Below are 25,016 nucleotides of genomic sequence, written 5' to 3' on the forward strand. Positions count from 1 at the left end.
TACAAAATAACGGTCTGTAAAAATATATAGTTTTGGGCTTCCCTGGTGGCACAGTGGTTGAGAATCTGCCTGCTAATGCAGGAGACACGGGTTCGAGCCCTGGTCTGGGAGGATCCCACATGCCACGGAGCGACTAAGCCCGTGCGCCACAACTACTGAGCCTGCGCATCTGGAGCCCGTGCTCCGCAACAAGAGAGGCCGCGATAGTGAGAGGCCCGTGCACCGCACCGCAATGCAGAGTGGCCCCCGCTTGCCACAACTAGAGAAAGCCCTCGCACAGAAACGAAGACGCAACACAGCAAAAATTAATAAATTAATTACATATATACATATATAGTTTTATCAAGTCCATTAAATAGTCAACAAAGGACAGTGGTCTGTGTGGCCTACTGATTCCAGTATTTAGAAGGCACGTGTATCAGGAATAACTGCATTATCAGGATTTTATACCCGTTTTGGAAAAGAATTATAATCATCAGGGATACAAAAGCATACTGTGTATTTCCTTAATCCTCATCCGTACGCTTTGAGGTCAGAATCACTATCCCTATTTTGCAAATGAGAAATCTGAAGTTCAGAGAAATGAAGTGTCTTGGTTAAGAGTATGCTAACTGTTGTAGCAAACAATACCCAAATCTCGGGGGCTTAACACAGTAAAGGTCCATTTCCCTTTTGTGTCACGATCCAATCTGGCCAATGAGGCTTGGGGGCAGGATCACAGAGGCTCTGCTCTATGAGTCAGGGATCCAAGCTCCTTCCACTGGATAATCGACATCCATCTGGCACGTGAGAGAAGGGACAAAGCATGGAGAGTCCCACAAATGGCTTCAGAAGCCAAGTGACAAACATCCTGCCCACGCATATTCCAACGGCCCAAACTCAGTTTACACAGCCCCACCTATCTGCACGCGGGAACTGAAGTCTAAAAGCGGGCCAGGAAGGACAGGGGGAACCCAGATATTGAGGGGCACAGCATTCTCTGCCACGTTAAGTAACATGGTGAAGGTCACCTAATTGCACATGGAATAGCTGAGAAGCAAACCCGACACTACCTAACTGCCCCAAGGGACCCTGCTGTCCAATGGAGTTTCTCCTTGCATTGCACTGAACCCACTCCTAATTTTAGCATTTCTCCAAAGGACAACAACAACAGATGGTTACAGTTCGTGTTTGTATTTTTTTAATCTGTCTTTTATTGCCTGTCCTGCAATTCCCCTCTACAAATCAGTGGTTTTAGTCTTCTGAGGGGCATACACGTGGACACAAAATTTGGGGAGCCCTCTGAAGCCCATCCAGACTATGGAATGCATGAACCCCAAGCAAGGAACTCTACACGACCTTACTGTTAACCTACTTCTAGCTTTCCACCTGCTTCCCCTCCACTCCCATCCCCCCACCCCACTTCAGCCCCACGGACCGCCTCCTTGTTGTAGCTTGTTTCTTGATCTTTGCAGCCTCTGTTCCTTCTGCCTGACTTCTTTCCCCCCTCCCACCCCCGCCAGAGGTCTGCGTAGCTGATTTCCTCAAGGTCATTGCTCAGATGTCACCTTCTCAGGAAGACCTTCCCCTTCCTACCCCATCCCCGCTCCCATTCATGCTTTTTTTCTCTATAGCACTTCTCACCTTCTAATATACTATGCACTTTACATATTTATAAGTTATAAATTCTCCCTGCATTATAATGTGAGCCCCATGAGGGCAGGGGTTTTCATCTATTTTGGTTTTGTTTACTGCTCTATCCCTGGCACCTATGACAGTACATGGACACCATAAATATCTTTTTGAATGAATTGAGGGGCAACAAAGGAGTAGAAAAGACAAGGGGCACACAGGTAGATGCGTGATGTTGAAAATGTTCTCGTTCCAAAGCTGGTTCACAGGTGTTCATTTTACCACTATGCTTCACAAACCACGGAGATAGTAGTATATATTCATATATACATATAATATTATAACATAATTTTAAAGTACTATATGAGTTTGTACAAATAATCCCACTCAAAACAGTGTGCCTGCTCAGGTATACACCCTGGAACCCTTTCTTAATCTAAATAAAAGAGTCAGGGCTTCCCTGGTGGCGCAGTGGTTGAGAGTCCACCTGCCGATGCAAGGGACACGGGTTCGTGCCCCAGTCCGGGAAGATCCCACATGCCGCGGAGCGGCTGGGCCCGTGAGCCATGGCCGCTGAGCCTGCGCGTCCGGAGCCTGTGCTCCGCAACGGGAGAGGTCACAACAGTGAGAGACCCGCGTACCGCAAAAAAAAAAAAAAAAAAAAAAAGAGTCAGATGGAGAAAATCGGGTCCTCAAAATGTCATTTTCATTCCTTAGCCTTTTATTTAAAAATAAATTTTACTCATATTTTTTCCTCAACTATGCCTTAATAGGCCAATGGAAAAGTACTTTATATAATTCTTTTTAGCGCTATACCATGACCTTTTAAAAATAGCATCTTACCTTATAAAAGTGAAAATAAGTTTTCTTTGAAAATCTATTTGAAGTGTTAGATACCTATAAGCATTTCTTCTAAATTAGTCCTTCTAAAGACATTTTCAAAGCGATTCCATGATTTGCCCAACAGTAATTAAAATTAATATAAATTTCAGCTGAAATTTTTTATTCCACAATTCACTTTTCAAACATACCCTCTTTAACGTCTCACTAAAAACAGAGGTTTCGATTGCAAAAAGGCATTAGGATACCTAAAACATTGGTCACAGATACGTTCACAGATTAAACAAACGAATAAAGGGCTGGGCAGGAAGGAGGAGGGAAGGGAAGGGGGAGGAGAGGGGAATTTAGGGGAGAGGAGAAGAGGCAGGAGCGGTAAGGAGACACCCGCATACATCCATACTTGTACACTGTAGATGTCAAGTTTCAAAACCCAAGAAGCTTACGGGACTTAAAAGAAGACGTTTGGAAGCCATCCACTGTTTCGATGTCCTGCTTTTCAGTTCCAACCCTGCCATTTACTCGGCAGATGTTCAAACTTGGTCTCAGTTTTATCAGTTGTAAAATTCATATGGTTTTAAGCAACTGTTCAATGAGATCATGTATATAAAACTGCTCTGTAAACAATAAAATGCTAAGGAGAAAGGTATCTTCAAATTTCTGACATAAATGCCCCAAGCTTTATTAAAAAAAGCTTTATTATACTAAATTATAATCTGATGGTTTGAGAAAGTCCTGGTATTCAAACCGCACAGTGAGAAGGTTAGAGATTCCAGCTCCACACATGATAAAGTTAATCATATTTCCTTGGTGTAAAACAAAAGGCTTAAATAACTAATAATGACCTACTGTATAGCACAGGGAACTGTACTCAGTACTCTGTAATGACCTATATGGGAAAAGAATCTAAAAAAGAGTGGATATATGTAAACGTATAACTGATTTACTTTGCTGTACGGCAGAAACTAACACAACATTGTAAATCAACTATACTCCAATAAAAATTAAAAACGAAAACAAGAGGCTAACAAGTCTTCCCAATATCCTTCTAACAAAACGCGGGGGGAGAGGGGGAGGCAGGGAGGGGAATTATTGCCATATATATTCATTTGAAAAAAATAAGTGACAATCTAAAGTAGAAACAATGTACACTGAATCTTAAAGTAAGGCCATTATCAACAATGGCTATTGACCATCTTAAGCCACTTAACCAAATCAAAAATACAGATGTGTTTCAAATAATTAAATATTCACAGAAAAAAATACTCCATACCCAACAAAATCAAACTAATTTGCCAAGGGAAAATGTAATGGGCATGGACATATAATGAACATGTTATGGTCTTTTTCAAAGGTCTATTTTTAGACATGAAACAAACTCTCTTTAATTAAAACCTTTGCTATATATGTATTTCCTGAGCAAGTAAAACCTAACAAATCCAATATGAGTGAAACACTGTACCCTGGAAACAGTAAGGAGCCCTGAGTCATTTACAACAGTAGTTTCATATAACCTTCCATCACTCTCACCACAATAGCAAACATGCAACCTTAAACTAACTGAAAGCTTTCTAAATTTAGATACCTTCAAATAATGCATCTTAAGTTATATGTAAAGGTTTAGTAAATTAGCTATTACTTCTCTTATCTTTAATAATGGGATATCATGTTTAACTTGTAGTCAAAATGGAAAGAAAGCTGTTATACCATATATTAGTGTACCAAGACTCAGAGTTTCCAGTCTATATTTAGTTCACATTAAAATGGAAGCAAAGACGCAAACCAAGCTAAAAATAAAATGTTCTACAAAGATGAGGGTTTTAAATGGATTGAAATCTAGCTATTTTTGGTCCCCTAAACGCTGATTGCATTTCACAGCACCTTAACTTTGTAGTGCTTTGCAAACCATTTTCCATCACCTAGGATAGGGATCAAAAAACTACAGCCCACAAGACAAATCCATGGGCCATATATACTTCTGGCACCTGATAGTATACAGCCCACAAGTTAAGAAGGTTTTTACATGTGTCAATGGCTTTTTTAAAAACAGAATATTTTTTAACACATAAAAATATTATGAACTCAAATGTTAACATCCTTTAATAAAGTTTTATTGGAACAAATGCAGTCACATTTTACCACATATAGACATATACCACATTTCAGCTTCCTATAGGTATTTAAGTATTATCTATAGCTGCTTTTATACTACAACAGTAGAGCTGAGTAATTCCAACACAGACTGCGGCCCACAAAGCTTAAAATATTTACTACCTGGCCCTTTATAGAAAAAGTTAGCTGATTTCTGCCTAGATGAATGTTAATTATTCTAATTCAAGGTATCTTCCTGCTCATCACCTATCAAAATGTAAAAACTCTTACTTGCCTTTCACATCATGTTGAGTTTCTGAACAATAAACCTGTTAATATTACTTTATTTCTTAACAATCTTCTGGCCTTGTTTCTGTTTCCCATCCTATCTGGATCATTACCCAATCCAATGTTTCCATGCAGAACTGTGGCTAAAAGTCTTAAATAGTATTTTTGAATCTATTCTGTTTCTGTTTTAAATACTGGATATGAATCAGCATGACCCTCTAATGGGCTGCCACCTACAACCTGAAAAACACTGAGCAAGTCTTCCCTAATCTACTCTATCGAAGGTTTATGGTGAAAAATAATGTTTTAATCGCACAAATTGTATCTCATAAAGCAGTGAAAAATACAAATCAATATTTCCATATTGATTATACCTTACCATAAAGATATAAGAGTTTATTTATACATCCTTTGTGTTAAAGTAAAACCAAGGTACCAACTGAACAATGTGGTGGTTATCCTTTTAATGGGCTGAAAGAGAGGTCCTAATCCAGATACAATGTTGCAAAGTTCTGAATATCTTTCCAGTGTTTAGGTATGTTTTACCTAAATTTAGAGACCCATTTATGGACATTAAAATTAACTGTAAGAAGACATAAATGTCAAAAAAATAAATGCGCGCATAATAAACCAAATTAGGAAATAGTTTTGACACATGAAGCTTCAAGACCTTAACCAAGATGAGTCAGTGTGAAAAAAAGTCACTGAGATGGCTCCACTTGTTTACACTGTTTGGCTTATGACGGTTGAACAGTCCTAGTCTATAAGCCTGACCAATGTTCCTCCAGCCACTTGCTGCAAAATGAAAGACTACAGTATTCATGGGCCAACAAAAAGCAAACCGACTGTCCTTCACACGCATGTTCAAAACCAAGCTGGTCTGAGGTTGTATCGGTGCTGTTTCAGAATGTCTCACTCCCAGCAAACACCTGTGAAATTCTCTACAATAGTAAATCTGAATGCAAAATCAAGCTTCTCCTTGAAACAAGACTAAGAATTTAGGGATAACAGCCAAGGGTAAAGAGAGAGGAAGAGATTTGATGAGTTACAGCTCCCTTTGGCTTCCCCACATCAGCACTATTTAAACTTTTGTATATAAGTGATTTTTTTTTCCTTTGGGGAAATCGAGGCACCCATAAAATTATCTAGCGTTTAGCACCTGGGTAGCTAGATGAGACTACCTGAAATTCCATTTAGCTAATACAGAGAAAGGAAAAAAGTGAAAAACAGAGAAAGAGAAAAATAGTAGAGATGACAGCAAGGCAAAGAAACAGGAGGAAAAAATGGGAAATGAAAACGGGAACAAAGAGCATACAATATGAGAATGTGACAAGGGTATAAAATGTACATGAGCATTTTATTAAGCCACACTAATTTAAAAGGCATGCCAGTCTTATTTATTCTTTATTTAAAAAGTACATCGTGGGCTTCCCTGGTGGCGCAGCGGATGAGAGTCCGCCTGCCGATGCAGGGGACACGGGTTCGTGCACCCGTCCGGGAGGATCCCACATACCGCGGAGCGGCTGGGCCCGTGAGCCATGGCCGCTGAGCCTGCGCGTCCGGAGCCTGCGCTCCGCAGCGGGAGAGGCCACAACGGTGAGAGGCCTGCGTACCGCAAAAAAAAAAAAAAAGTACATCGTATCCACTGCAAAAAAGCTGAGATTAGTGTTGTCTTAAAATAGCCCATATTTCCTTTCATAGAGAGCTGGTTAATTAAATGATGACATAACATGCAGGTTAAACCGTATGACATTTCCCATGTTGGACCATTTTTAACAGCTTTATGGAGGTATAACAGACAAGTAAGATTGTATATACTTAAAGTACACAATGTGATGATTTGATAGACATATACATTGTGGAATGATTACCACAATTAAGTTAATATATCTATCACCTCACAGCTAAGAGTGTGTGTGTGTGTGTGTGTGTGTGTGTGTGTGTGTGTGGTGGGAATACTTTGCTATTCTCTTAGCAAATCTCAAGTACACAATACACAAGTTAGTATTATTAACTACAGTCACTATGCTGTACATTAAATCCCCAGAACATATTCATCTTATAATTGAAAGTGTGTACTTCTCCCCATTTTCCCCACCTCCCGGCCCTACTCTCTACCATTTTGACCTACTGACAGAGCAACTTCACTTAGCTCAACCTAATATAATGGAATACTTTGCCATCATTACAAAGAATGAGGTAGTCATAGTCAAGCATTAGAGAAATGATCTCCATGTTTCAAACAAACGAGATGCAGAATGTGTAGAGAATGTTCTCATTAGTATTTTTTAAATACTACATATTTACACACACACACACACACACACATATATATCTCCTTGTATGTGCATAGAAATTTTCTGGAAACACACCAAGAAAATGTCAACAATTGCCTCTGAGACAGAGACTATGTGGTCTAACGTGGGAGGAAGATTACTTTTCACTGGATACTCTACCATCACCAATATCCTCTCACACTGTCTGAACGTCTTACTGTATGTACTCGTTACTTTTTCAATTAAGAAAAGTCTGGATACCTTCCAAATGCCACAATTAACTTAAAGTTCTTCACTAACACTCAAATTATTTAAAACATTAACCAGCATTCACAAAAAGGAACACTTCACTTCACTTCACTTCACTTCAAATAAGGTAATTACTTAAGTTAGTGGCTGTTTTTCACTCCAGACCTAAACTAGACACCAAACAGTTTTATGATCCTAAGGATCTTAAAGGACACTAAAATAAGTACTGCATTTTAACAATAACACCCATATATATGAAGCATTATATGTGTGTATGTAATATATACACAAAGTCATTCATTTAAGAAATACTTACGACCTCTATGCACAACTCACTCTGCTGTAGGCCCTTTGTATGTCTGTATATAAGTGCTTTCCAAAGAGAGAGCATATATGTGCAGACATATGTAAGCACATGGGTATGTACGTGTAAATACGTGTGCGTGTGCCACAAACACCACCCCAGGCTGCTACATAACCAGGGCAGAAGATACCATTAGTAATCACAACTTGTGACACCTAGTGGTCCCTTGGTTTATCTTTGGGATATACAAGCTCCTGCTGTCTTAAATATGACTAAGCCTTGGGCTAATCTCAGGGCCTCCTTCTCCTCCAGTCTCCTCCATCTTACACACCTGTGGAAGGGATCAAGAGTGTCTGTCCTTTTCTAAAGATCTTTTCCCTTAACTCTCATCTGGATCATAACTGAAGACTGGAAACCAACAGTTAAATTTAGCAGTTCCCATTCTATGAATTCTGTCCACTGTCCTGCCCTCAACCCTGAGAATCAGTACCTGTGGTTAAGAGATGTAACTGATGAAATCTGTAGCAGAGATGAACAGTCTGGATTGGGGGGTTGGGACAGGCAGGGAGGACAAGGCCCACCAGTTTCAGCCAGTTTAGGCCCTGATTTCATGTGTCCATATATGATAATGTTGATGAACTTGTATGCACTTGTATAAGCTAGTATAAAAGACAGAACTTCTGAAATTCAATAAATACATCTTAGAAATTTAAGGAACGTTTCATTTAATGATCACTAATTATCCCTAATCATGGCAAAACATTATGTGCTAAATATTTTTGTGAGAAAGTTAAATGGAAAACCAAGAATAAACATGCTTTCTGAATTTACTCTTAGTCTCGATATAGATGCTTTACCCCAAACCATAGATAATATCAAATTTAAAGAGTATAGTCGTAGCTATCATCATGAGTTCAAGAACCCTTCAAATTTTAGTGGTACTCCCAACAAATTTGTTGTTTGACTTTACTCAATTCAAATTAGAGTTATCTCTAAATTTTCTTCCAAACAGTATAAATTTACTGGTCAATCTTGATGTAAGTATACATGGAATTTTTACCATTTCAGTTGAATGTATAAAAATACCATTTTTTTAAAACCTGCCATTTTGCCCATTATTAACACAGTTTTGGGAACTTTTTTTTTTTAACTAAGATTTCAAATGTTAAAGGTACTCTCTGTTAGGAAAGTCCCTATTTTGTTTAGCCTTAATCTTCTAAAAATACATTAAACTCCATATCCTTAATTTATCAAAATTATATTAAATTAAAAATGTCACCGTTAAAAGGAGGTTACAAGATGTGCACTTAAAAATGAAGCATCTTTGGGATTCCCTGGTGGCGCAGTGGTTGAGAATCTGCCTGCCTAGGCAGGAGACACGGGTTCGTGCCCCGGTCTGGGAAGATCCCACATGCCGCAGAGCGGCTAGGCCCGCGAGCCATGGCCGCTGAGCCTGTGCGTCCGGAGCCTGCGCTCCGCAGTGGGAGAGGCCACAACAGCGAGAGGCCCGTGTACCAAAAAAAAAAAGAAGCATCTTTGACTCTTCCCTAAGTGCAGCTTGTTAGCAGTTGTGTGTGTGCTTACACATATTTATTTTAGAAAATAAGGAGGCAGGTGCAAACATGAATCCACAGACATATAATAAAAGTTCTATTTTCATATATGGGTCCATTAACCTTAGAAAACAAATTCTCATAAAAATAGGTATAGAATGAATTAACTTCTGCAAATTTATTCTTAAAGAGCACACATATCCAATGATTTTATTGGTTCCCTTTTCAAATTCCTCGTTAAAGTCCCCCCGTGATAACTGACTCTCCGCGTGATGATTTCTACAGTATGATGAAAATTAGAGTGTATAAATAATCCTTCAGTCAGTCGTAAGCATTTGCTATATATACATATAAAATCAAATTAAAACTCTCAACTTTGAGCCCTCACAGGTCAACAGTACCTGCTACATAAAGAGTAGCACAGCATGCTAATCTCCACGTGACACAAAGCAGTTACTTTTCATTATTAAAATTAACCATGGGTGTGTCGATAAGATAAGAACACTGCACTTAGCGGGAACCTAACTCGAGGTCTGTTGTTTGTGCCGCGTTAGGGTGCGGTTAACCGCGAGCATCATTTACCAAAGGGCAGCAAAGGGGCACAGGGACTGGCAGGTGTCACCTCCCCATCCACCCTCTCAGAGTGGGCCAGGGAGAGGCAGGCTGCTGCCCACGGGAAGGGAAGGTGGCGAAGTTCACTGCAGCTCTGGCTGGTCAGCCTGCACTTCGCTCCCTGCGCAACGCACTCTACCGAACCACTGCACGGCAGGTAGTACCAAAAATGAAACACTCCTTTTTAGATCCCTGAGTGGGAACTCTAAACAGCGCTTCCGCTTTTTCCCACGCTCCCTGGTTCCTTTCTCCTCCGCCCCTGCCCACCCATCTCCCCCGGAACCCACCCTGGAGGCCCCAGCGCGCCGGCCGGGAATCCCTTTCTGCGGCGCGCCGTCCGGCTCCCCCAGGCCCCGCCTCCGGGCCCAGGCCCCGCCCTCACCTCGGCTCCACACTTTCCCGGGATCGCCCTGCGCCCCAGGCGCCCACTCTCCTCTTCCCCGCCCAGCCGCCTCCCGCCTTCCACGCTCCCCTTGGGCCCGCCTCACCTTGGTCCGGATCTGCCCCGAAGTGGACACTTTGCGGATCAGTTTCTGGGGTCCCTCTTGCTCCGCTTCGCTGTCGGACGAATCCTCTCCGGGCCCGGCCGAGGCAGTGGCGGGGGCTACCGCAGCGCCGGCCGCGGCGGCCGCTCCTCCCGCGGCCCCCGAAGGGTGGTGCTGGCCGCCGGCCCCCGCCATCCTCTCCGACTCCTGCGGGGACACAGCACCGCCCTGCGGGGGCGGCGGCGGTGGTCAGTAGGTGTGCTCTGCTCGAGCCGGGCCCGGAGCCCCGCGCCGAGGCGTCGCCGCCATCTTCCCCTCCCCCAGCCGGCCCCGCGGGGGAAGGGTCGCCGGGGACCAGACGCCTCCCGCGGCCGGGGCCCTCCAGGATCCCGCGCTCCGCTCCCGCCTGAGTGGCGACCGCGGTGGGGCGCAGGGGACACGGACCCAGGCCCAATGGGACGGCAGCGCACCCAGCCTCGGGATGTTACAGGGTTCCTGACCCGGAATACAACCGGCGCGGGTAGAGAGGATGGGAGCGACAGAGGGATTGGGACAACCTCCCACTTCCCCTAGGGTCTGGGGTCCCCAGGACGGACGGGAGGGCGGGGGAGACGCGAAGCCTCCGCAGCCCATCCCCGCAGGCCCGGCAGTAGCGAGGCTCCCTCCCTCGGTTCCCGGGCAGCAGCGGCAAGAACGGCCCCGGGAGTAGAAAGGGAACCTAGCTTCCTCCCGGCTCCCCTGGGTGCTCCCGCCACCTCCTGGACCCAGAATCTCTCCAGAGACACTTGGGCCTCGCCGCACAGTTCCCACGAGTAAAAGTCCCCTCCGGCCCCGAGGTGGATGGGCGCTGCCCCCTTTGTCTCCGGACCCCGGAGCCCTTCTCGGCTGACCCGTACCTCTCCCGCCTCCGCCTAGGGGTTCGGGTCCTTTCAGCTCTCCCGACCGTGGCCTTTAGTTTCTGGCCCACCCCCACTCCCATCCGGCGCACACGGAAGAGAAGAGCATTTTCCGGGAGGTTCCACTCGGCTCTGAGAACTTTTGGTTCAGAAAGAGCGATCCCTTTGGCTAACAGGAAACTGGCCAGGGCGTGGAGAGACAAGCAAGTACCCGCAGCCCGAGACGACAGAATGCAAAATAAATATCTAAGCTGAAGCGCTAACCGAGACTGCCTGGAAGAAAACAATGCACTGGAGCCGTGTGAACACCAGTGCCCGAGCACGAAAACATTGGAAGTCCGGGGAGAGCCACTCCCTAACCCGGACTAGAGCAGGAGGAAATAGGATCAACAGGCGGCAGGCACCGCTCACAGCTCGTCCCCCGCGAGCGGGCTGAGCGGACACTTGGGAATAGCAGCCTCGCGGTGCGTTGTGCACGCCCCGTGCCAAAGAACCCTTGTAGGTGTGGGAGGGCTTCCGAGAGAAGAGACTAAAATGACAGATTCCTCTTGTCGTCCACAGGGAATTCCAAACTGGTGTTAGCTATGTTTTTAAGTAGGGCAAAAAGTCCCTGCCAGATTATGCAGTCTCTTCACACTTAAGGAAAGCATTCAGTCTCTTTAGCGTGTTCGTGCCCTTCAGGGTTCATTCGAATTTTTTCAACTGACATGACCTTTGAGGGTCCTCCAGACTAAGGGAGGGATGTTTTAGTTTGGGATTTTTGTTGTTGTTGTTTGTTTTTAGTTTCAGTCTTACTCTCAATAATTTGCTGTGACAGAACTAACAGTTCTAAGAGATTTTAAGAAGCAATATGCAATCCTAATACCACTGTCTGTCCACACGGTAGATTAAATTGACTGAAATGTAAAATGTGCTGATTAGTTTGAATGTGCTAAGACAGGAGATTGCTGCCAGGTAATACTAATTGATAAAGGCTACTTCTCCAGCCTCAGTTGTCTTCGTTAGGAAGGGAAGGAGGTGGGAAAATAAACTTTAAGAGCCCTTATGGCTCTGTAAAAATGCAATTCTATATCTACAAAGAACGTACTGCTGAGAAGGGAATTCTTTCAGAGAAAAAAAAAATCAAAATAATGGCCTTTATCCCAACCCAACTGTTTGGTCACTGACAAGTCCAATGGTCTGACAATGTAAATAAGAGCGCCTAGTAAAGGGCCTTTTGAAAGACTAAACCTAGTTCAGACCTCTTTTAATGTAAAGAACCTGAGGCCCAAAGTCACAAGCGGGACCAAAGTCAAAATCATGTGTCTTATTCTAATGTTCTATTCACCTTACCACATCATACAACAAAAGTTAGTCAATTATAATATGTTTCTGTTCACACTTTAGGCTTTAAAATTTTATATAAGTAACATTTTCCGGAAGCCAGGCAAAGAGTGATTAAAGGAAAAGGCATTGTTTAATGTCCATGCCTATTCTGTGATCTTAAAAAGAAGACTGAATACACTTCTCACTCTGATTCAAACACTGATCGCTTAAAAATATTAAAATAGCTTCCCGTGCAAAAGCTCGGCAATTAATGCTTCAAAGTAAAGGTATTCGTTACTTCATAAAAAATTAACCTCAGTTATCCCTGCTCTTCAAAGACTCCTGTAACAAGTTCTAAAATTTGGTTGTGACTTTGAAAGCACAGCCAGTCTTAGCCTGCTCATGCTAAATAAATGATCTCTGCTCTACAATTTCCCTAGCACATACTCAGAGTGAAATACTGTGTAAGCAAGTGAAGGAATGTTGCATCATTTCCCACAAAAGGCAGCTCGTGAAAAATCCCTCTTTTCTTCAATCATCTCTTCTGAGGAACTGTTTCAAATAATCCCAGATTTAAAGTAGCTGACCCACTAGCAACTTTGCAGGTTTTATCTGCAAAATTTCCAGAATCAATATTTAAGCTGTATATTGTATACTTGCAATGCACTTCGCTTCCCTTAAAAATACAATAGCAATGTCAAGAGCTCAATATTTGCAACCATTTTAATGTACCTCAAAATAGCAACTAAAACAAATTTCAAATATGTGGCATATTACATTATTTCTTTAATTTACAAGATTTCCTTGAATTTTTCCTTACTTGGTGTTTTCAGATTTTCAAATAATTTCTTAGATGTGTCTTACATATTTATTATTACTTTGAAACCTTTGTTTGGAACACAACATATCACAAACACACTATTACAAACTTGGACATAAGCCACATAGACACTACATTCAAAAAGAAATGGAAATAGAAGCTACCACTAAATTAGGTTTAGGTTTCTACTTAATAGGGCTTTCTGTCCCATTTAAAAAAAAAAAAAAACTATTATATTGAAGATGTATAAGTTAGAGCCAATTCTCATTCTGATACCAACTTTATGAATATTAACATTAATATCTATAGAGATTTTTTGAATTACATTCTTATTGATCACTACTCATAACAAGAGGTTTAATATCCATTTGCAACTTTTAAATCTCATGTTCTATGGTTTTACATTAAATATTATATCAAACATAAATAAGTCTACATTTATATTCTGAAGAACCCAAGTACATAGGCACTTTAAAAAGAGTTAGGTTCTAGGACTCAAGTTTCTAATCAATGGGAACCATGCAAAGAACACTGCAGGTTGAACAGGTACAGACCTGCTTTCATTCAAACTTTAAAACTACTTCCGTAATACACTATTCCACATTTAGAATTTAACATTCAAAACTTCATTAAAATTTCCTTAGTTGTTACCTCAACGAAAAAGATTTCAAAATTAATTGTGATATCAATTCCATGTACATATGCTCATCACTGTACCTAAGGCAAAAAACCTTTGGCCGTCTAGACTTAATACATAAATATACTTGTAAACTCTCAGTTATGTTTTGGCCCTTTTTCCTTTGAAACTCTTCCCTTCCTAATTTTTCAGTAGTTCTGAATAGTTTCACCAGAGCCAACTACATAAAAATCATTTGGATATAAAAATAAATTTTAACAAGTAAAAGGTACTCTAGTATCCCTGCACTGTTTAAGAACTACTTTGTAAATACTCCCACACTCTTCTAAGTTCTGGCTAGAATTCTAACTATCCATTTTCCCCCAGGATATTATCTACAAGTAAGGGCTGCTTGGCTAAATATCTTCCTACCCACCTATTTCCAAAGTATTTTTTAATTAATTAGAAATTTAGGTAATGTCTCTGTTTCCACTGATTTCATTACATTCCAGACCTAGCATTAAAGAAAATACACAGACACCTGGATGCTAACATTTACCTTCTTGTAGGCCCAGTGCCCTAGGTGGAGTAATGATAAGGCTAACAGTTTATTTAAATGCCCTCACTTAACTAAATAACTTCATTTCATCTCCATGTACAGAAAAGTCACGATGGCCAGCAGCTGCTTCTCAGCTCCAGACATGGGTGCATTTCAAGTTAGACTTGCCGTTCTCTTTATTATTACTCAGCATCGATTCCTGATAACTATGTTTACTCTTCTGTCAGAATAGTTCTATGTAGAATCACATCATTTTGGGGTCCGGCAAAAAAGGATAAGGAAAGTAAATCCTTACATGTATGCTGGCATATACAGTAAGGGATAATGCAACAGGATCTGTGTGCTGTGAATACTGCCTGTTCAATATTGAATACTCCTTTTCATAAATGTAAATGAGTATACTTTTAAAGTATTAAAATTGCCTATATTTGAATTTAAAAAACAGATTTTAAATGACAGCAAAATAGAGTCCAGATCAAAGCAGATGTTCTTAACCCAAGGTCTTTGAGGGTCCACAGATTTGGTTTTGGGAATTCTGTGATTCCCTTGAAATGTTATTAAATTTTTGTATGTATGTTGCATGCGTACATTTTGGGGAGAAAGAGAGTTCATAGTTTTGATTAGATTCTTAAAGGGATCACTGATCCAAGAAAAGTTCAAGAATCCCTGATTTTGATGAAATTTGTTTTGAAAGGAAAACTGTCCTTCAACATACTTAGATTAAGTTGGTATTTCCCCACTTAGCTCCACACGTCTGAAATAATTAACATTTAAATACTCTATTTCCCCTAATTTACCCCTTCTTTTTTCTTGTATACGCCACTTTTCAGTAATTTGGATAACTTTTCTAAGAAATTAAGTGAGAATCCCCTTTATTAGTTCTTAGACTTTGTGTCAGACATAGCTGGCCACAGGGTTTCAAATAAAATCACTTTGTCAAAAGTATCATTTTATACCACACATGAGATCTCTGAAGATTTTTTTTTTGGACTCTCTGAATGTAAACTATTAATATGTATGAAACAAGACATTCTGTCTACTCAGAATGAACACTCTGTGAGGATTTAAGGATTTGTGCCTGTGCTGTCAGCTCCAACAGTCCTGGAACATAGTAGGTGCTGTACAAAATACCTGTTGAGTAAATAAAAAGGCTTTCAGTGTTTAAAGAAAATAAACCTAATTTTTTTAGGAGAATTCTGCAGCTGGACAAAGTGTCACAATTCATTCACGTATTTCTGTTCGGGCTCTAGCTTCAAAGGCTAATAAATGAACATTTTCATTTTCGTCACTATAAGTAAAGCAAAAATGAAAGTCTTCCTCTGTTTTTCTAGGCACAAAGTAGTTGAGGCATCAGCATCCTAAAGTATTTTTCATTGTGATTGGTGTTGGCTTAAAGTATGCAAGTTCAAAAAAGACTTCACATAGGAGAGTTTAAAAGTAAAAAAGTTACAAAACCAGGTCACTGAATTTAGTTCTCAGTGATCTTTGATTTAAACTCCAAAACTGAATTGTTTTTAGTTTCAAGAATAATTTAATCCCCAGGCATAACCACAATAGAAGAAATACGAGTAGATTGGCAACCTAACAACATGTTCAGATTTACAAAAGCAAAGACAGCTGCAGATACAGATGGATCAGAGTTGAAGGAGCTGGGAGTGTACATATTAGCAAAAAAAAAAAAAAGGATAACCAAGCCTAGCACCTGACCTAGAAGCTCTCAACAGGCAGGGGGCCAGCCTGAGCAGATAACGCAGAGTCCCTGGGAAAAGAGCATCCGAACATGTTGAACAAAATACTGATGAGGCCAGAAATTTCGGACGAGGCTTTTCAAATAGGTTCAAGAATTTCAACCAAGGCGGAGTAGCAAACATCGAGGCAGGACGTAGAGAGCCAAAATTCGATGCCAGGGAAAAGGCAGCCCACACAGGATTACAGAGCTCTGAGCGAGACGGGGGTTTCGGGGTAGAATCACTGGAGAGATGCGAGGTGATTCTGACTGAGTTGGAAGAAAGAAGTTGGAGTTTGAGGGACCAAATCCGAAGCCCCCCGGGCTCCTGATCCTTATCCTCGCACACACAATGCACACGCACACGTTACTATGGCCCCTAAAATTACCCGACCTCTGCGTTGTATGGGCAGGGAAAATCCTCGTCGAAATCGAGGTCAGCTTCCCGCTTCATCCCTGGCAAACCCCTTGACCCCTAGAAAAGCCCGGGGCTTTAGCGGCGAACACGAGGCGGAGGCGTGGTTCTGGGCTTCAAGCCGCGATCCGCCTAGCCAGCGCGTATCTCTAGGAACCTGCGCGCCCAGGTGACGGCCCAGGGCGCGGTCTCGGGAGGGAAAACCGGTTTCCTCCGAGCCATGAACGCGGACCCACAGAGTGGGTTTCTCCTTTCCCCCTCCCTACCCACCCTCCTCGCTCTAAAATCAAGTAAAAAGTTGAGAAGTCGATGAAGCACGGAAACAGTCCTCCGAGGGCCGTGGTCAGAGGATCGCCGGCGGCCCCTCGAGGAGAGTCTAGGCTGGCCGGACAAAGGCGCTCCGGGAGGCGCGCGAGGAGGAGCCCGGGCGGCGGAGGAAGCGCTGTCCCGGCTGGGAAGCAGCTGGGGACCTCATCCCGGGCCATTTCCTGAACGGAACCCGGCCCGGGCGGAGGCGGGGGTGGGGAACAGAGGAGAAGTGGGAGGGGGTGGGCGCGGGCGCTGTACCCACCGGTTCCTCCCAGGCCGGGCTGCGGGCGCCGGGCGCGGGGCGCACGTGCTGCGGCTCCATCGCGCCGGCCCGCGCCCGCCGGCCGCCCGAGCGCGCAGACCCGGGCCCCCGCCGCCGCCGCCGCCGCCGCCGCCGGGGCCGCTGGATGCGCTTCCCTCGCCGCGGTCCTCACGGCCGCTGCCGCCGCCGCCCCGGCTCCCGCCCGGGGCCAGCCACCGGCCCTCCCGCCGTCTCCGGCTTCCGCCGCGCTGCGCTCTCCCGCCCCCGCGCCGGTCCCTTCCTCCACCTCCACCTCTTCCTCCTCCTCCTCGGTCCAGCTCCGAGCGGTCCGCTCCCCGCCGCCGCCGCCGCTGCCGCCGCCGCCGCCGCAGCCACCACCACCGCCTCCCACGGCCGCAGAATCCGCCCCTCGCTCCTTCCTCCGCCCCCGGCTCCCTCCCCTTTTCCTCTCCGCTTCCCGCCCCTCCTCCCCGCTGCCCCCTCCTCCCGGCGGGCGGCCCGGGACGCACGTGACCCCCCTGTCAGGCCTTATAAGGCGCGGAACCGAAAGCGGCCGCCGGGTGGTCAGGGGCACCGGGCGGCAGTGGGGACAGGAGAGGCCTCCCCCGGGGACCGACGCCGAGCCGCAGCCGGGCGCTCGGGGAGCGGCGGGGAAAGCCCGGGCTGGGCCGGCCGATGCGCTGGCGACGGGAACGGCGGTGGCTGCGAGTCCCGGGAGACGCCTCCAGCGCCCCTCTCCCCGAGTCTCCCTCTCCCGGTGTCTGCAGCCAGTGCCCGCCTCCCTCCAGACGCCGGCGGCCCGCGCGGCAGGCACCTCCCCTCCTCTGGGCGCTGAGGCTTGAACGAAATCACGCTGGACAGTAACCGACTTCGACAGAGCGAGGGAGATAACTGCATTCCACAGCCGCTGTTGAACCAGTTGCGCTAGGGATGGTTTATTCTTTGTGACGTTAAAAGCACTGCAGATGGGTTAGCATCTGCCAGAGGGGTTAAGCTTGAGGGAGTACTTCTTTTATTCACTTTTAATGATTAACGGTTTCATGGGGAAAAAACCCTGCTAAGGAGTCGATCTGTCTTCCTATTCGAGCACTACCTTCAAGTTAGAGGGGAAGGGACTGGCAGTGACTGCTCAATAAATGGCAAGTCACCTCGTCCCGCCCTTTGAAAACAACATTTCACACAGCGTTTCCGATCATCTTTTTGGCATCGAAGACGATTTCCATCTATTTCCAATCCAAGAATGGCTTTTCACAGGTTATTCCGTCTCCTGGACCTTCAGGCTCCTTCTGTCAGCATCTTCCCAAGGCCCCTAATCATGTCAAATATATTCACACATTTTTAAAAGAAAATGAAATTTTCAAAACACTTAATTGATCCAGTCTGTCTCCAGTCCCCACCTCCTCACAGCCAAGCTCTTCGGGAGATAAACGCCTTTTCTCAATATTCTCACATCCATTTCTTCATCTACCACTCATTCTTCCCTGCAAACCCACTTCTGTGCTCACTCTTCTTCCGAGTCGACCCTGACAAAGGTCACCTATGGTTTTCAAAATTCCCTAAGCCGTTGGGTTGTTCCCCCCTCCACCTCCAATTCCCTTCTTATTTAAAATATCTGCAGCATTTGTCACTGGGGACCAGAACTTTTATCCTTGAAACTATCTCTTCCATTGGCCACTGTGACACTTCAGTTTCCAGTTCTCTAACCATCTTGCTCAGCCCCTTTGCCATCTCTGACATGTTGGAGTGCTTAAATAGTCTGCCCTTGGTCTGTTTCTAATGCTGCCTGGTCTATCCAGACCCACCCATGACTTCAACTACCAACCATGTGCTAGTAACTCGTAAAGTGTCCATCCCTATCCCAGATCTCCAGTCTGTAAAGCCAATTTCTTATCAGAAATTTCTACCCAGACGTCCCACTGACCTTAAACTCAGCTTGACTAAAACAGGAGTTAACTTTCCTGCCAGTTGCCTGTTCTCTCTAGTCTCGTTCTAGTAAATGTCTCCACAATCCGCCTAGTCAACCAAAGGAGAAATCTGAAAATTGTCCCAGGCTCCCCTTCTCTCCCCCATTGCACCTCCGTGGACCAGACATTCCTGCCCATCACCTTCTCTCCATTTCACTGCTCTTGCCTGGTTTCAGGTCCTTTCTTTCAAGCCCCTGAAACACTGCATTCCTTTCCTCATTAGTTTCACAGCCCCTCAGCTGGTTACACCTCCACCTCTGCCATCTCTCACCTCATGGCTAAAATAAGCTTTCTAAAATGCAAAATCAAGCAAGTCATTCCCTGGATAAGCACTTCAAATGGCTTCATCTTGTAGTCTGAAGTCCCAATACCTTAGCCAGCATCTATTTCTCCAGTCTCATCAAACACTCTGAGTTCCTCGAATGCAGTTCCCTGTCAGGCCACTTATTTTTATACAGTACCTTCTCATGGAATACCCCTCCTCTTACTCAGCCTGTCCAAACACCGATCATCTTTCCAGAATCAACCTAAGAGTCACCTTTTTTTATGAAATCTTTTTTGACTCTGCTGGCCACTCTCTCTAGACAAAATGCACACCCCTCCCTCCATAATGCTGTAGAATACTTTATTAAACTCATTTTTTTTTACATATAATCTCTCTGATGACAGGTAATGTGACTGACGCCATCTTCCTAGTTCTCAGTACAGTTTTTTTTTGTTTTGTTTGTTTGTTTTGTTTTGTTTTGTTTTTGCAGTACGCGGGACTCTCACTGTCGTGGCCTCTCCTGTTGCGGAGCACAGGCTCCAGACGCGCAGGCTCATCGGCCATGGCTCACGGGCCCAGCCGCTCCGCGGCATGTGGGATCTTCCCGGACCGGGGTTGGCGCATGAACCCGTGTCCCCTGCATCGGCAGGCGGACTCTCAACCACTGCGCCACCAGGGAAGCCCTCAGTACAGTTTCTGATGCATGGGAAGTGCTCAGTAAATGTCGAATGAGTGAATTATATGATCGAATTTGACTTACTATATTTTTATGGCTGTAGAAAATGTTCCCCATGCATTAACTCCCAACTCTGCAAATAGTGTTATTATCATCTTTTATAGAGCTAGAAACTGAAACTAGAAAAGAATAAAGCAATTTGCCCAGGGTTCCACTGTATAAATTTCAAAGTCAGGACTATAACCCAGGTTGCCTAGTGAAGTTCATTAGGTGTTTATCGGTCCATTGTTTTTCCACCTTAAATTCTATTTTGTCTGATACAATTATCTTTCTTTTTCTTAGTGGTTGCCTAGTATACATCTTTCCATCTCTTCATTTTAAACCATTCTGAGTCATTATTTTTAAGTGTTTTTGTAAATAGCAGTTGAATTTTGGTATTATTTACTCCATCTGAGGGTCTGCCTTTTAGTAGTCTATGTTAACCAGTTTTCATTTATTATGTATATTAATTAGGGTAAAAGGCTCCTTCCTCCCTGCCATCCCTCAAACATAATATTTATATCTCTCTCATAAAACACTCTTGGGATAAGCGGTCCAGGGAGCTGGGTGGCTCCTTTGCCCCATGTTGCTATTCCATCCTCCAGGGTGTTGCCTTTATCTACATGGTAGAAGCGGATTAGGGAATTCCAGCTTGAGGAAGAAAAAAGCATGGAGCCGAAACCCAAAGGCCTAGGCCCAGAGGTGACACACTTCTCATCTGCTCATATCCCATCAGCCAGAACTTAGTTACATGGTCACACCTAGCAGCAAAGGAGCAGGAAAATGAGGCCACTAGCGGGGTAGCCATGTCTCAACCACAACTCTATAACCATGAAAGAAAGGGAATGGATTTTTGGTGAAAACCAGCACACTCTGTCACATTATGATCATTATCTTTGAATTTATTACCACCCTCCCATTTCGTATTTATTTAACTTTCTTCCTCTTTGCTTCTTTTTTCTCCTTTCTCATCTCCTGTTCTAGTCGTTGAATTTTCTTAATATACTGCCTTTTTCTGAACACTTCTACTGATTTGGAATTTATACCTATTCTATTTCAGAATTATTTCAGTAAACCATTTCTTTAGTGGTTACCCTTAAAACTAACGTACAGATGTAGCACCTAAGATTAGTCAATATGTTCATCCCCTTTCTTTAAAGATAATTTTAAACAAACAAACAAAAATAACTAAAACACTTTAACTCAAGTTCCTCTCTTATAAACTATCTATTGCTATCTTGTATTTTTTAATTCTCCCTGATGTTTATACAGTGGTTTTCTCAGAGCAGGTTAGGAGTGTTTTCTTTTGGAAAACTACGCAAGGAAGAAATAAAGGCAAATAGAATGAGATTTGGCCCTTTGCCGTTTGAGGTATACTAACATTGAGTGGACAGTGCATGGGATTTGCTATTAAAGTGAACTGTGCCCAAATTCCTGCTTTTCTACTTATTAACCTTGAGACCTTGGGCAAGTTGTTTCCTCATTGTAAAACGAGCCTAACAAAACCAATTTCCCAGTATTGTTTGAGGACTAAATGAAATACTGTAGTAAAAATGTCTGGCATAAAATAGGTGCTCCTTACAAACATAAAAAAGCTCCAGCTGAAAAGGAAAAGAAGTGGAGGGAATATGACTTTTACGTCACATAAATTAGATGGGGAACATTGCCCCTCATTCCCTCAATGAGGGAAGTCATATACTCTGCAATTAGCAGCTCCTGGAATCAGAAAACCATAGATTTTGCCGAAGTTTACACGTAACAGATTTTTTAAGCTCCCTTTTAAGTAAATGACCCTTTGTTTTTAATCCTCAGAACAACCACATGGGGTAATTCTTGGCATCCTCATTTTGCAGATGAGGGGACTACGTTTCAGGGATTAAGCAATTTGCCTGAGGTCACAGAACTTGTAAGAAACAGAGCCAGCATGCCGAGTTCTTAGCGTGTAGGAGTCCCATCAAAGATGTAGAAGAAGCAGGAATAGTGGTACAAAGGCAGGAGCAGTAAGGAGAGTGGACTACATACTCTTCAAGAACTTTGTTGGGGGGTGGAGTTTGGTGTTGGTTTGTAGTCTAGGGAAGCAATCATGTTTCTAGGCAAGTGGGAAGGAGCTAGTGGAAAGAAAAATGACCAAATGCCAAAGAAAGAGGGACTTATTCCCGGGAGAAGGTCTGATGCCCAGGTTGAGGAACAAGGCTTATAGAACTCTATTTCTTCAGAGCTGATAATAGAAGCATCAAGGAAGAGAAACGCACCATAAATGTTAACTGTTGTTATGACCTAGACTGGAATCTAGCCGTCAAGTGTGTTTTCTTTCCCGTTGCCCCAGGATACAGCAGCTGCCCTCAGTACAAAGGTCTGATCCAGACCGGGTCCAGTCTGTCCCTCCCTTTCCCCGGCCTCCAGCCCAAGACACCCCTTTACTAGACACGTTCCTTCCTGCACCACTGCCTGCCCACCCACCCACCCAGGGGCCTGGCCAGTCTTCCTCAGGTGCCCCTTCCTCTCATCCCTACCCTAGCCTTTTTAGCCCGGGGAAGGACCTGAGGGACTCCAAGCAGAGGACGGGACAGGACCTCAGAAGCTTTGCCTGACCCAGCTGGTGGGTAGCAGCTGTCACTGAGCCCAGAACAAAGCGGGTGTCATTCTATCTGCCCAGTCCTGCCTCTCCCACTTACGCAGCCCTGCCCCTGTGGACACCCAGTGAGGCTGGCAGCAGGCCGGGGGTCACAAGGGTGGAGGCTGAAGAGGTGGGGGAAGGGTAGAAACTGGGGGGCTGGAAGAGTGGGGCTATTTGCATTTCATCTTCATGGAGGATGGGGGTGGGCACTGCAGCACCCAGAGAAAATATCATAGGGCCGCTAACTTGAACCTGAAAAATCACTTAATGATACCTCTGCTTTTTGTGTCAGCCGGAAAGTGTCTCAAAACCTTACATTTTAATTTCTTTACTGATAAGAATTCATTGAACACTGACTTTATGCAAATCATTAACGTTGGCTTTCCAGAAATGATGTTAAACAGTTTCCATTAGCTAAGTGTCTCTGGTCGTGAGGTGTGGAACTTTTAGAACTTTACAAATGGTTACACTGAAGTTATTTATTTAACGTATTATTTATTATTGTAATATTTTGGAATGTGTTAAAGGAAAATATTTTTTAAATTTATTACTTACCAAATCATAGGTATTCAGTTTATTCATTCAATAAATATGTACTGAGCACTTACTATACCTGAGGCGGCGTATCAGGGAGATGGCTGGACCCTTAACACAGAGAGTGATAAGTGCCATGATACATGATAAGTTACCAGAGCACACGGAAGGGATGCCTAAGCCAATCTCGGATAGTTGAGGGAGGCTTCCTGGAGGAAGTGACATCTAAAGTGAGACCTAACTCTCATTCATTAGCTGGACCAAGTCAGGTATGGAGCGGTGGCGTGGAAGGAAAGAAGGCCGAGGGAAAGAACGGATTCTTTATAAGAGCTCAGAGGCAAAGGAGAGCTCTGCTGGTTCTTTCATGTTCTGAAAAGAATTGTCATATGGGTGTTAACCACAGTATGAGGTGGAGAAGTAGAGTTGCGGCTGAAGAAAAGAACAGATAATGGATCACGCAGGGCTTAATACAGCAGCGAAGGCTTTCTGAGTTCACATCTTTTTTTGCGGTACGCAGACCTCTCACTGTTGTGGCCTCTCCTGCTGCAGAGCACAGGCTTCGGACGCGCAGGCTCAGCGGCCATGGCTCACGGGCCCAGCCACTCCGCGGCATGTGGGATCTTCCCGGACCGGGGCATGAACCCGCGTCCCCAGCATTGGCAGGCGGACTCTCAACCACTGCGCTACCAGGGAAGCCCGGGAAGTCCCTGAGTTCACATCTTTAACATAATGATAAGAGCGAGCAGTGAGCACATCATCTGATTGATTAATGAATCCTTTGAACTCCGAGAAGGCAAGTTAGGTTTGATTATAACAACTTATTATCTTCCATCTTTAATACCTGATATTATGTCTTCAAAACTAGAGAGCACAGGTACCATTTTAAAAGATCTCTTTTCTAATAGTTTTTTTAAGAAGGCTAAAGAAGTAATGGAATCATAGGAGTGAAGATTGAAGTGGGGAGGGAGGTATTTTGAACAAGCTTGGAAATCCTCTGACTAACCAGTCTGGCATCTTGAAAGATCTGGAAATTAACAGTTTCCTCCAGGGTGGAGTAAGAATACAGGCTGGAGCAGGCTTTACCCTTTGGGGAGGGGGTGGGGGACACGGTTGGAAACTTATTTCAAACACAAGTTCTTATAATGTAGCTTTTAAAGCACTGCTTTGAATAAGGAAATCAAAGCGTATAAACAATTGCAGGTTCACCTGGCATATTATTAGAATAAGATATTCTTGCCTCACAGTCTAAAAACACACCCTATCTATGACTAGACATCAGATGAGTGTACCTACAGAGTGAACTTTCCTAAAGAGAAATTTCCTGTTGGAAACAGTCAGCGACTAGGCCACAGAATTAGTCATGTTGCTTAATTTGTTGAAACATATCATTAACAAGATTAAAGGCTTTCCAAAAGCTGGGATTGAAGGTAAAGGGTCATTAGCTGTGAACAACTATACGCCTCAAAATGAAGTGGTGATTTATGAAATTAATATTCTAACCGTTTCTTCTCAGTAGTAAAGATAATCGTAGGTTAGCGTTCTCAGCGAATTGAGAGAGAAGCAGATAGATTGTGACAGAAACCGAGGGCCCACCGAGGCCAGCTCTCCTCAAGGGTTCTTCAGAGATAAAGAAAATGCTGAAGCAGACAGCGTGCCTCCGAATTACTAGGAGGTTTTGTCCCAAACCGTGATGCAGTCCCTTGCTGA

At 43.9% G+C, this 25,016-nt stretch overlaps 1 protein-coding gene across 3 annotated transcripts in view; it reads right to left on the reverse strand.

The window, feature by feature from the left end:
- DGKH (diacylglycerol kinase eta) overlaps positions 1-17,652 on the reverse strand; it is a 184,382-nt gene extending 166,730 nt beyond the window's left edge. For 2 of the 3 annotated variants that reach the window (XM_033843358.2, XM_019936489.3), the window contains exons 1-2: positions 17,215-17,337; positions 10,310-10,534 (exon numbers count right to left, since the gene is read on the reverse strand). In XM_033843358.2, the coding sequence (XP_033699249.1) occupies positions 10,310-10,534; positions 17,215-17,274 (285 nt within the window). In that variant the 5' untranslated portion in view covers positions 17,275-17,337. Of the gene's footprint in view, positions 1-10,309; positions 10,535-17,214; positions 17,338-17,506 lie in introns of those variants that run through there. The other variant, XM_073795251.1, reaches the window with a different exon arrangement.
- Positions 17,653-25,016: the final 7,364 nt, after the last annotated feature.

This window comes from Tursiops truncatus, chromosome 18, assembly GCF_011762595.2.
Source record: "Tursiops truncatus isolate mTurTru1 chromosome 18, mTurTru1.mat.Y, whole genome shotgun sequence".
NCBI classification, from domain to species: Eukaryota; Metazoa; Chordata; class Mammalia; order Artiodactyla; family Delphinidae; genus Tursiops; species Tursiops truncatus.